General features: G+C 39.8%; 1 protein-coding gene across 1 annotated transcript; it reads left to right on the top strand.

The window, feature by feature from the left end:
* Window positions 1–1,190: 1,190 nt before the first annotated feature.
* On the top strand, window positions 1,191–10,098 carry ATP5F1A (ATP synthase F1 subunit alpha). The gene is given in 12 exon segments (NM_174684.2): window positions 1,191–1,270; window positions 2,768–2,846; window positions 4,070–4,239; window positions 6,092–6,265; window positions 6,354–6,520; window positions 6,725–6,873; window positions 7,212–7,363; window positions 7,463–7,687; window positions 8,199–8,306; window positions 8,415–8,559; window positions 9,498–9,648; window positions 9,787–10,098. Coding segments are annotated over 12 exon segments (1,662 nt in total). The 5' UTR covers window positions 1,191–1,210; the 3' UTR covers window positions 9,869–10,098.
* Window positions 10,099–13,539: the final 3,441 nt, after the last annotated feature.

The raw sequence follows: 13,539 nt of genomic DNA, 5'->3' as shown, positions 1-13,539 counted from the left end.
ATACCCTGAAGGAGGAAATGACAACCCATTCCAGTATTCTTGCTTGGAAAAATTCCATGGACAGAGGAGCCTGGTGGGATACAGGCCATGGGGTTGCAGTCTGATAGGACTCAACAAGCATCACAAAATACCTAACATTTTCCTTCCCAACCCAAATTCTTCACATTTCACAATTATCTCAGTATCTCTCTCTCTCTCTCTTTCTCTCTCTCTCTCTCTCTCTCTCTCTCACACACACACACACACACACACACACACACACACACAATCTCCTTGGGGGGAGCAAAAGTCCTGCCCTGATTTCATTGGGTAGGTATAGAAAGTTATTGTCATCATTGCCGTTTTACTTCAAATGAAAAAGTAGTGTCTATACTGTCATGAAAATAGCTACTTTTAAAGGAAAAATTGAGCCCTAGCTCACTCTGGAGTGATTCTGGACAATTCTTCCCAGGATTAGCAACCACTCTATTCAAATTTTTGCTTGTTAAACATTTTAATGTTAAACATTGCCCTAATTGGCAGACATAATTCTTTCAGATCGAATCTAAAAGAACTACGATTCTTCAATTTGAGTGCTTATCACAGTGAGGGTGCTTTTCAAACGTTCAGCTTGCCCCCAGTTTTTGACTCAGTCTCTGGGGGTGTGGCTAGCGATCTGAAGATTAATCCGCGTTAATTCGCACAGCAGGAAATGCTCTGCTGCCTACACGCCCAAGAAGAGTAACTATTGCACCCACATCACCAAGGTTTAATAGCTGTATCTTCGGGACCCGCCACAGTCAACCCCCACGACGGTCAAGCTAGCCAGCTGCGCCCCAGGACAAGGTGACGGCAGCATCGTTTTTCTACCAGGATGCGGCCTGGAAACTGCTTCTCAGCCAGTTCCGCTATAACCATGCGGTCGCCCAGGGCAACCACAAGGTCGATGAGAAAGATCAAAGTGAATATGTAACCAGTGCCTGGATCGACGCTGGCGGACGTCTAATCAGTCAGTTGGAGGTTCAAAATCTAAAAATGATACTTAAAGGAAGAAAGTAATTAACCCCCCACCCGCACCCTGGCAGATTCGCGTCCGGGGGTGAAAGCGAGGGGCGGTACATCCGGGTCACGTGGGCTGACTGCTTTGACCTTCCCCGCAGCTCGGCCATTTTGTCCCAGTCAGTCTCGAGGCTGCGGCTGCGGAGGAAGCACCTCAAGGGGAGCTGCGAAGATGCTGTCCGTGCGCGTCGCCGCGGCCGTGGCCCGCGCCCTCCCTCGGCGAGCGGGGCTGGTGAGCACGGGAGGCTGGCTGGAGGGAGGGTCCAGTCAGCGGCGGGTGGCGATTGCATGGGCTCGGGCTCTCTTTCTGTGCAGAGGGTGAGGGGCTGTGGCGGGCGGCGCCATCTTGCCCCGCTGGCCTCTCGGCCTGGCCTGGGCTCTCGGAGAAGGGCTCTTTCGCTCGGTGCCGGAGGGTGCAGGGTGCTGCAGGGGAGACAGTGACCTTCGTGGTGTCTTGAGATGGCGCCTCGGGACGATTCCAGTCTTCGTCCGAGAGGCCGGAGAGGGGCCTTCGATGAAAGTCAGGGCTGGGGCGCTAGTTTCCCGAGGCCTGCTCCGAAACGGGGAGCCTGGGTCCCACTGACTCTCCTGACTTCCTCGCTGAAGGTCAGAGCACTGTTGTCAGCCCGGGTTGAAGCAAGGTAGGGAGCATTGCGTGAAGGTCAGCAGGCCCCGGCATTTCACCTCCTCCCGAGGTCGGTTCAGAGAAAAGCAATAAGTGAAGGTGCCTTTCTGAATGCTTCAATATGCGCTCTCTTAGTGCCGAATAGTGAAACGATCGTGAAAACACCGTATAGGTGCAAATATGCATTTCAGTGCCGGCGCCACCCTGACAGCGGAGGAGCTGGCTTCCAGATTGTCTCAGACTGGCAGACTTTAGTTGGTGGTGCTTTGACTTGTTTTTAAGATTTCATCCTTGAGGAATGTTAGTGATTGAAAACTCAAGTAAAATAGAACATAGGTTGGGAGATTCTTTTGAAGGTCAATGCCCTTCATCACTAAAATCCCTTGAAGTTAAGGACATTACCCCTAAAGGTTATGTAAACGTTTTGACATTTACTTGTGTTTTCATCTTGAGAGTAATCTCAGTTTGGAAAGCCAAATAAATTCATTGGCCATTTACTGCCCTAACACAACCGCTGATAACATTTTGGATTTCTATTAACAAAAACAAAAAAGAAGTACTCAAGGACAGTCATCCTAGTCCTGTAGAAGGGAACATCTTCAGAATATGCCTTGACCAACCACAGTTGTAGAAGGAGGGTCCGGATTCCTGCAGGATTTGTTGAAGGGAGTTTTTTTGAAAACGAAGTGCATATTGCCATATCTCTTAGTTTCTAACCAAACTCAACGTTTAGAGGCTTTTTAAGATTAGAATAGAAAATCTATTGAGATTTGCCCCTTTTAGAAAGCAGTTTATAAAATTGAGGATTTCCACAACTCAATTGAAATACATTTAAAGTCAAAGTAATATTTATCTGGTGCCTTTAAAAGGAAAGATATATTGTTAGTGGTTGCTTTTTAGAATATGCTTTTTTTTTTAAGTGTACTTACAGTGTACCTGGAATTGCATTAACAAATTTTCACATATATTGATAAATGCTTTCTCACGTGGTTACTATTTGTGCTGATAATTTAATCATACTAAGCCTGCATTTGTTTAAGCTTGCTAGTTTTATAAAGGCCCTTTTTTAAAAATCAGAGTTTTAAAGAAAATTTCTTGCACTAGGTCTCCAAAAATGCTTTGGGATCATCCTTCATTGCTGCAAGGAACCTGCATGCCTCTAACTCTCGTCTGCAGAAGACCGGTAAGTCATTATTTCTGTGTCTGGACCACACTTACTACCTTGTTACTAAATGAAAAATGTCACGTAGGTTACATACCTGCTGGGAATATTTTTTGGATTTTTTTCCATTAGTGAATTTTTTTCTCAATTTTAGTTACTGTGGAATTTTAGATTCTGAACCCATAATATGCCATTTAGCTCTATTTTGGTAGGTTCCCTTCTAGTGAAATGAACTATAATTATTTATTTCTCTTGATGGGAGCACAGGTTCTTTTTTTGTCATGATGAATGCTTCTTGGTCCTTATCAGTATATGTCAGGTGGTAGGCTCCTTTCTGACCTATGAACTCTTTCCTAATAGACATTGGGAAAAGACAAGTAGTTTTTATGTGTTTCAAAAACAGGAACTGGTAACCTATACCTGGCAGTCTGAATTTGCACATTGTAAATGCAATAGAGAAATCAGGAGGTAAACTTAAGATTCTGTAGGTTGGGAAATTTTTTTGAGATGTGCATTAGGGCTTTTGAAATAGTTAGGTATCATCTGTATGCCAAGATGAGGAATGTAGTACATGCTTCCCTTGAAAGGGAGAAATACAGCTTTTCATCACTATTTGAAAGTGGGTGTTCTAATGAAGTTTTTCTTTGGCTGAAATGATTAAAGTGTGAAGAAGAAATTACCCTTTTTTGTCAAAGTGAAGTGACGTAAATGAACTTTCAAAATGGCAAGGGCTATCAGTACTTATATTTTGTTAAACAGTTGGGTTTTTTTTGTTTTTGTTTTTGGCTGAGTGACTTGTGGTATCTTATTTTCCCCAGCAGGAACTGAGCCTGGGCCCTTGGCACTGAAAGCATGGAGTCCTAGCCAGTGGACTGCCAGGGAATTCCTAAGCTGTTGCCTTTTAAGATATACTTTTTATAGAATTTAGCCAAAAAATTCAAGTTTCAGATTTGTTAAGAGATTAAACCAAAGAATTAGGAGATAGAAAATACTTATTTTAGGGAGATTGCTTAATTTGATTAGCTCCTTACCTGGTTTATGTTTGTCTCGTGAAGCTTTTTCTTAGTCACTTAAATTTGTTTTCATAGTGGTAGGTATCAAGCTTTTTTGAAAGAATGTTAACTTTAGAATACAATTTGATTATTCTGATCACAGCTATAGTTTATATGTTGTTGGGGAAATGAGTTTTGAAAAGATCTTTGGACCAGGCTGTTTTTTGTAATGGAATTGTCCTCTCTTAATAGGCACTGCTGAGGTGTCCTCTATTCTTGAAGAGCGTATTCTTGGAGCTGATACCTCTGTTGACCTTGAAGAGACTGGGCGTGTTTTAAGTATTGGTGATGGTATTGCTCGGGTACATGGGCTAAGAAATGTTCAAGCAGAAGAAATGGTAGAGTTTTCTTCAGGTTTAAAGGTAAATTGTAAAATGAGATTTAATAGTTTTAGCATTGGTGTTTCCTCAGTTATTCATTTAGTAGTTCAGAGATTGTGTCACATTATCTTTTTTTTTTAACTTTGAATCTGAATCTGCTTCAGTGATTTTGTGTTTGTCATTACTATAGATTGTGAAAAGAGTAAATTTTTTTGTTAACCAAACTTTATTCTCTGGACTGATTTACACATAAGTTGTAACCATTAGCACTGAAATACAAAATTGGGTAAATTTTCAGCCAGATTGTGAAAAGCTCAAGTCTGTTTGTAGCTGTTAAGATCATTCTATATAAAGGCATTTGATTAGTTAAATTCATTTTTGGCAGAAAGTTGGAAGTCATTGACTTTGTATTTCTTGTAGGAGTAGACCTGTTGTTGAGAGGTGAGCTAGTGTTATAGCTATCAGAAGCACTAATAATAGAAGTGTGCTTTTTTCTATTAGATTATCGTAGTTGGCCAGTAAGGTGAGAAGTCAAAGTTGTAGGAGTCATGGGTTCTCTGACAAAAGCAGAGTATGATATCCAGGTGGACCAGGGGCAGTGGAATTTGGTGTCCAGTATGGAAAAAGAACCTGTTGGTGTGAAAGACTAATTATGGAGCCAAATGTTTTATTGGTAGCTCTCAGACCTTGGCTAAAAATTTACTCTTTGATCTATCGTTGTGTGTATCTTTGAAATGTTAGGCTGAAATAGAGGAACTCATTTTCATTTAACTTAAAATCTAGGAGTCCAGACTGATACTATCTGAAATAACTTCTGCCATGTGGAAATGTTTTATAGATATGGATACGGTAACTACTGAAGTTTCTCTGACTTGGGTAACAGGGCAATTACTAATTTCAATTTTAAATAGCCATATGATGTTAGTGGCTACTCTGTTGAACATTAGAGATTTAGACTAAAGATTGTGTACCTGCAATGGCATTCCATGGTACTCCTCTATATTTACTCTGTAATTCTTGAGAGCTTTATTTATTGACCAGATTCAGTTCCTGGACTAGCCTTTTTGCATTGATTATATATGAGCTACTGCTGCTGCTAGGTCGCTTCAGTCGTGTCCGACTCTGTGCGACCCCATAGACAGCAGCCTACCAGGCTCCCCCGTCCCTGGGATTTTCCAGGCAAGAACACTGGAGTGGGTTGCCATTTCCTTCTCCAATGCATGAAAGTGAAAAGTGGAAGTGAAGTCGCTCAGTCGTGTCCGACTCTAGCGACCCCATGGATTGCAGCCTACCAGGCTTCTCAGTCCATGGGATTCTCTAGGCAAAAGTACTGGAGTGGGGTGCCATTGCCTTCTCCAATGTATGAGCTAGGGACCTGAAATCTTACCATTTTGAAATTCGATGAGATGACCCAGCACTGTTCTGTTGTACAGATTTGTTCTTGATTAGGTAGCTTTTAATTTAATTTTTTACTGACTTGATGGGTATAGGTTCTTACTAGATAATCTTTAAAAAAGATTGTTTATGAGTTCTCATAGATGTAAATCAAGTGTGTCTTCCTAGTTGACCCTGACACTTTACTTCATACTGGTCACCCCATTCAAAAACTGTAGTCAAAGGAAATGCAGTGGAAGAAGCTTAAGCAGTTCAATTTCCTTGCTTATTTTAGTTTTTAGAGGATGTGGTAAGGTGCATGTTTGGCTTATAATTTTAAACTCTGATTATTCGAGGGAACTTGACAAGTGTTTACTGAAGATTGTTTGGTGGTAAAATAGAAGTGAACCAGATCTGAAAAGTTGGTATTGCTCCCCCTTCCATTTTCATATGTAGTGTAGGTATATGGGAAGAAGTGCCACTCAGACTTCATGGATGTTCAATTATGTCTTTTGTGTAGGGTATGTCTTTGAACTTGGAGCCTGACAATGTTGGTGTTGTCGTGTTTGGAAATGATAAACTTATTAAGGAAGGAGATATTGTGAAGAGAACTGGGGCTATTGTAGATGTTCCAGTCGGCGAGGAGCTGCTGGGTCGTGTAGTTGATGCCCTTGGTAATGCCATTGATGGAAAGGTAGGTTTAACATTTATTGGATTTGGTTGTAGCTTCAAAGCAAAGAGCCAAATTGATTGTTCTGGGGTTTCTTCTTACTGTTTAACAGGGTCCAATTGGTTCCAAGGCCCGAAGACGAGTTGGCTTGAAAGCCCCTGGGATCATTCCTCGAATCTCTGTGAGGGAACCAATGCAAACTGGCATTAAGGCTGTGGATAGCTTGGTGCCGATTGGTCGTGGTCAGCGTGAGCTGATTATTGGTGACCGACAGACTGGGTAAAGACTTAACAGCTTGTTAAAAGTTCTAACTAAAACATGCTCTATTGAAAGGTTACTTTTAGACTTGGAATGGTAGATATTAATACTTGGACTATACGGCGAGAGTAGACTGTAATATGAGAGTAACTTGTAGTGGAATTTAAGTTGGGGAATTCTTTGAAGTACTCAGTAAGGTTTATGTTTGTTTATTTTTTCTTAAAGCAAAACGTCAATTGCAATTGACACAATCATTAACCAGAAACGATTCAATGATGGAACTGATGAAAAGAAGAAGCTGTACTGTATCTATGTTGCTATTGGTCAAAAGAGATCCACTGTTGCCCAGTTGGTGAAGAGACTTACAGATGCAGGTATTAAGGAATTTCAGTCTCATTGCAGTTATCTGGGATGCTGCAAATCTTAGACTAGCTTATGCTTATAATGAAGTCTGATTTTAATTACTCCCTAATGAACTCAAATTTCTACTAATACAAGTCAATACAAAAGTAAGAAGTAAAAAATTATATCGGTAGTATAAAGCAGCAGTAAACTGAAGGTTTTGTTAGTTTCTTTAAAGTAGAAGCTATTAGACTGGGTAATCTTAATAGTAATGACAGTAGTAAAGTGCTTAATTTTTATTCTAGTAGCCTCTAATTTAAAATCATAGTATTAATAATCATGTAAAACTTAATGTTTATTTTCTTCTCAGATGCCATGAAGTATACCATTGTGGTTTCAGCTACTGCTTCAGATGCTGCCCCACTTCAGTACTTGGCTCCTTATTCTGGATGTTCAATGGGAGAATATTTTAGGGATAATGGCAAACACGCTTTGATCATTTATGATGACTTATCCAAACAGGTCAAAAGAAATGTGTTTTTATACATGTTTATATGTTTGTATGTGGTAGTTGACAAATGTAGCTCCTGTCTAATAGGTGCACACTTTTCTATACTGTAGGCGGTTGCTTATCGTCAGATGTCTCTGCTGCTCCGCCGACCCCCTGGTCGTGAGGCCTATCCTGGTGATGTATTCTACCTGCACTCCCGACTCCTGGAGAGAGCAGCTAAAATGAACGATGCTTTTGGTGGTGGCTCCTTGACTGCTCTACCAGTCATCGAAACACAAGCTGGTGATGTGTCTGCTTACATTCCAACAAATGTCATTTCCATCACTGACGGACAGGTATTATTTTTATGATTAAATATGAAAACTTTGGGTGATTTCAAGGCAGTAATTGAGACTGGTAGTTTTGAACTAATTTGTTAAATTCCTTTTACTTCTCGTTATGGAAAACCTCAATTGTAAAGAGAATAGTATAATGAAACCCCACATATCCCACCTATTTATGTATTGATGGTATAGTATACTTCATTCTTGCTTTCTTTTTCCCCACGGTTCTCTTGTGTGTAATTTTGAAGCAAATCCTAGAGAGATCACATCACTTAAATCACCAATTTAAGTTTTACTGTAAATATGGTACCTAATTTTTTCGCATCTCACGTCTCCTCATCTCCGCAATGGAATATACAGGATGATTTTGAGTTGTGAAAGATTTAAGGAGCTCTTTAGGATAAGAAGCCATTTAGCATTCTTTGGTTTTGGGGCTTCAGTTTTTGCTATAGTGACTTAATTGTGAAAATAATTGATTTCTTTAAGCTTGCTAATATGCCTCTGTATTTTCCTTACATTGTAGATCTTCTTGGAAACAGAATTGTTCTACAAAGGTATCCGCCCTGCCATTAATGTTGGTTTGTCTGTGTCCCGTGTCGGATCTGCTGCCCAAACCAGGGCCATGAAACAGGTAATTTGTATCACTTTGTCATTAGGTTAAAAATAAAAATGTATTTGTATGGTGGTCTGTGTCATTGAAGTATTTTTGTATTGTTTGAGTTAACCATTTCTGTTTCAGGTGGCAGGTACTATGAAACTGGAGTTGGCTCAGTATCGTGAGGTTGCTGCTTTTGCCCAGTTCGGTTCTGACCTTGATGCTGCCACTCAACAACTCTTGAGTCGTGGTGTGCGTTTGACTGAGCTGCTCAAGCAGGGACAGTATTGTGAGTTGTACATTTGGTCAAGTTCCTACTCTGTGTTAGGACCTGGGAATATCACATAGCTCCTTACAAACTGTAGTATGTGCCATTACCTTTGATTAAAGATGTTGCCTTTTGAATGTGATTGATACCTGTTTTAATTAATTACAGTCATCATTTCAATGGAATTGCTAGGAAGGGTATAATAATACCTTTCTTTTGGAAATTAAGACATAGTAGATTCTATGTCTCCCTACCATTTCCTTGGCTATATACGTGTGGAATCTGGCAGATTTAAAAGAATGTTGAAGGTGAAGGTCGCTCAGTCATATCCAACTCTTCGACCCTATGGACTATGCAGTCCATGGAGTTCGCCAGGCCACAGTGCTGGAGTGGGTAGCCTTTCCCTCCTTCAGGGGATCTTCCCAACCCAGGGATTTGAACCCACGTCTCCCATATTGCAGGGGATTCTTTACCAGCTGAGCCACAAGGGATAACTAATAGATAACTAATAAACTAATAATTAATAAAGAGTAACTAATAAAGAACGTTAGTATTGGGAATTCTCCAGGGGTCCAGTGGTTAGGACCTCTGTACTCACTGCCAAGGACCTGGCTTCTATCCCTGATTGGGGAACTAAGATCTCGCAAGCTATGTGGTGCAGCCAAAAAATGTATATTATCTTATTATAAAATTTCAGCAAGTTATTTTTACCCCAGACAGTCCTTTTGGGTGATGGATGGTGCTCATGGAATAAGTGCAAAGATTGTACTTCAAGGCTTACCAATAAGGGGAAAAACTGTTTCTCCAGGGAGGTGGGAAGGAGTACTAATAATGGAATTTCTACTTGTGAAATTCCATGATCTATGAAGACATGTTAATAATTTGTGAAAAAAATAAGTTTCTCTAACTCTGGAAACAATGGCATGCATTTGTTGAGCAACTTACTTCTTTCTTTTCAGCTCCCATGGCTATTGAAGAGCAAGTGGCTGTTATCTATGCGGGTGTCAGGGGGTATCTTGACAAGCTGGAGCCCAGCAAGATCACAAAATTTGAGAATGCTTTCTTGTCTCACGTTATCAGCCAACATCAGGCCCTGTTGGGCAAAATCAGGTATGAACATAACTGATGTCTCCTTTTTTGTAAGCTTTAAAATGAAAAGTCTTGTTAAAATTCTTTTGAATTCTGTAATTAGGTTAGTCATTGAATTTTTGCCCAGGTCACAACTGATCTGCTTTTGTTTTCAAATAGGACCGATGGAAAGATCTCAGAAGAGTCAGATGCAAAGCTGAAAGAGATTGTAACAAACTTCTTGGCTGGATTTGAAGCTTAAACTCCTGTGGATTCACATCAAATGCCAGTTTGGTTTTGTCATTGTTTCTTCTAGTTCCATTCGGATTACTCCAATACTGCAGATGTACAGTAATCACATTAAAATAAAGGTTCCATGTTGCTTGGTGGTTTTCTATAGATTGATTCTTTAAAAGAACTGAGATTACTTTGAGGAATTGGTAAATATGTTTCTTAGCTTTTTTTACTTTATTAAAGTTAGCAGGCCTACATAATATTTATGACTGAGTTCTTTGCACGATTCCAGAGTGTTTTTTGATTGATTAAAGAGAAATTCACTAACTGGCCATAAGAGGCAAAGTTCATATTTGATAATGTGAAAAGCCTGACTGGCTTCTCTGCCCAGGAGACTGATCTGCATGAAGAGGTACTGTAATCAGTAAAAAAAAAAAAAAAAAAAATAGGGCAACTAAGGTTTTCAAAGAAATGAAAAAAAATGCTAAGTGCAGAATAAAATATTAGGACAAAAATTGCAAAAGTAGGTATCAGAATGAATAAAGTTGTGAACATGTCAATATCTTTGCTTTAAAATAGCTTTCATACACTGCAGTTCTTAATTATGAAGTGATCAGGTTTTCATGGTTAGCCTGTTTGGTCTTATTTAGGAAATTTTTACAGTCACAGAGGTAACTATTTTCTGTTAAGAGTTGTGAAGGTTTGCTGTCACCTAAGAGCTTAATTCACGTATTAGAGTTCTCAAGAAATGAAACATAAGTGTAGTTGTGTACAGAGATTATGGTGTTGGCAAATTTGAAAGGGTAGGTGGGCAGGTTGGAGACTTAGGGAAGTGTTCCATTTGGAGGTACAATTCCTTCTCCCACAGTAGACCTCAGGTCTTTCAATGGCAATGAGACCCGCCCTTATGGAGAGTAATGGAGTTCACTCAAAGTCTAATGCTTTCTTATTAAAGAGTTAATCATCTAAAAAATATCTTCACATGGGACTTCCCTGGTGGTCCAGTGGTAGATTGTCCTCCCCCCAACCAAAAAGAAAGACACAAACCCTTCACAGCAAACCGAAACAAACTGGGTACCATAGGCGAATCAAGGACAGGGCTGTTGATGAAAAAAGGGCCATCCGTTGTTTGTCTACCCCCAACTTTCTGCTCTCTAAAAGCAGCTGACTTTATTTCTTCTGTCAATTGTATATTGCGGTTTTCATTGTGCCATTTTTACATTATGTATGTGATCTATTGATTTCACCCAGTAGTTAAGAATTTTGCATGTGGACACACTACACACCCATATTTATCATTACAGTATAGATTATGATTTGGGATAAAGAGAAATTTTGCTTATGACAGCTGAAGAAAGCAAAAATGTTTATTTTTACCTTCCTCTCAGAATCTGTATAAGAATATTTTGAGATCTAGTTTTTAAAAAATATTTTGACTGCATTGGGTCTTTGTTGGTTGGCTCGGGCTTTCTCCAGTTGCAGTGCATGGGCTCTTGCACAGGCTCTAGGCGGGTGCACTGTAGAGCATGGGCCTAGCTCTGCTGCATGTGCACTCTTCATGGCCCAGGGATTGAACCCGTGTACCTTGCAGTGGCAGGTGGATTCTGATCCACTGCACCACTAAGGAAGTCCCTGAACAGTTGTAGTTTGATTTGTCTGATGGTAATGAGACACACCAAGTGTGCCATGTGGAAAGAGTTTGTGAGTTTGCTCATGTAGGCCAGTTTCTGTTCATAAGCTGTATGAATTTGGAAAGTCATTTAAGTCTTTGATCATGTGGATTAAGAGTTGTGGCCCTTTCCCTCATTTTATTTACCTAAAGATCAGCTCATTTTATTGCTTGCTCAGGCTCATGTCCATTGAGCAAGCCATCTGGCCATCTCATCTGCCGTCTCCTCTTCCTGCCTTCAATCTTTCAGGTATACTTAGTCGCTGAACAACTATAGTTGTTCATCATAGTGATGAGAAGAGTTCTGCCTGTGTGATTCAAGTATCACCTGTTTGTAAGTTCCAGAACGCCTGAACTCAGTTTAAACTCAAGCCCAGAAAAGGCCATCATTTAACTGGAGCTGATTTCACACATCTGATAGGTATGGAACAGCTCCCAGGTGTTTTACTCCTGTGTCTTGTACAAACATGAGTTTCTGAAGAGTTTATACTGGTGTCATGGAGGTGTGTTAATGTGAAGACTGAGCAAAGATTCACATTACTTCAGTAACCTGAAACTTTTTAAAACTATTAAAATAGCCTGATAACTTTAACAAACCCTAGAGCTAGGAAGGAATTTGAAGTGATGCTGTTTATGCCCTGGTTGCTGAACACCTCATTCTATGCTGGAATCTCTGAAGGACGATGTGAAACTTCCCACGTGAAATGTACTTTGCTGTAGCTCCTTCTAGTTAAGAAGCTTTGTTTCTATCTTGCTGAAATCTCTATTGGAAAGGATCCAATAGAAACCATTTGTCATTTCTTTATAGGAAGAAAACTAGAGCTGTCAAATGCCTGTTCTGTATTCTAGTTACAACACAGGGTAGGCTCAGTGATATTGAAAGAGGAATCGCTTATATATAATGCATTGTTTGTGATTGTAATGTTAGGTTGGTGCAATAATTGTGGTTTGCATTGTTGAACTTTGCTCTTTGATACTGGAATACATTGTTAAATGTGGTTATGTTACACATCAAAAAAAAATTACAGCAATGAACCAGGAGCAGCAAATTCTGAGACTCAAGTGCAGTTTTTTTAAAACCACTCAAACTAATGTGATGGGTTACCTCATGGGCACCTGAATCTTCTGGACAGGCAGGCCTGAATACTTTGCCTAACGGCCTTCCTGTGTGGCAGCCAAGTGGCCTGTCCAAATGTATTTTGTACAGCTTATAGAGGAGTGGTAAATGTCTTAAAAGGTACTTGACCTTTGAAATTTGAGGTTTTATGGCTTTCAGATTTATGTTTTAAAATCTTTTGATAATAAAGTGAAGTCTCATGTCTCTTTCAAGGGTATAATTTATAGGAATATTAAGATAGGCATATTTAAATAGTGCTTAGTTTATTGAGCATCAACTGTTGAGATTAACACTAAAGAACATGCAAAGTGAGCAAGACAAGTACCATTTCATTTAGGTTATTTAACAGAGTTACGGTGGGAGGGCAAAAAACATTTAATGACTTCGTAAATATTGTGCAGTTACTACACAGAAACACACACTGAATGCAGTAGATAAAATAACCTACTGGTAGACCTGGAGGAGTTTGTGGATGGATTGGCTTTTGGCTAGAGGAAAACTTGTTTTATGTTGTTCAGTTGCTCAGTTGTGTCTGACTTTGCGACCCCATGGACTGCAGCATGAAGGACAGCGTCCCTGTCCTTCACTCACCTCCCAGTTTGCGCAAACTCATGTCCATTGAGTTGGTGATGCTACCCAACCATCTCATCCTCTGTCTTACAGTTGATTTACAATATTGGTGTTAGTTTAGGTGTACAACAAAGTGATTCAGTTATACTTGAAATTTTTCTGCACAAAAGATTTACGTATTGTTTATATATTCAGTTACCTACTTATGTCAGTATAAATTCATGGTTAATTATTTTGTACTTTGAATTATAATCCAATAAGCTCTAGAAAGTCTTGGTTTTTTATTTTTCTTCTAGATTTTACAAGTTTTATACACACACACACACACACACACCCCATACAT

This window comes from Bos taurus, chromosome 24, assembly GCF_002263795.3.
Source record: "Bos taurus isolate L1 Dominette 01449 registration number 42190680 breed Hereford chromosome 24, ARS-UCD2.0, whole genome shotgun sequence".
NCBI lineage: Eukaryota > Metazoa > Chordata > Mammalia > Artiodactyla > Bovidae > Bos > Bos taurus.
This window is presented reverse-complemented; position numbering and strand designations above follow the sequence as displayed.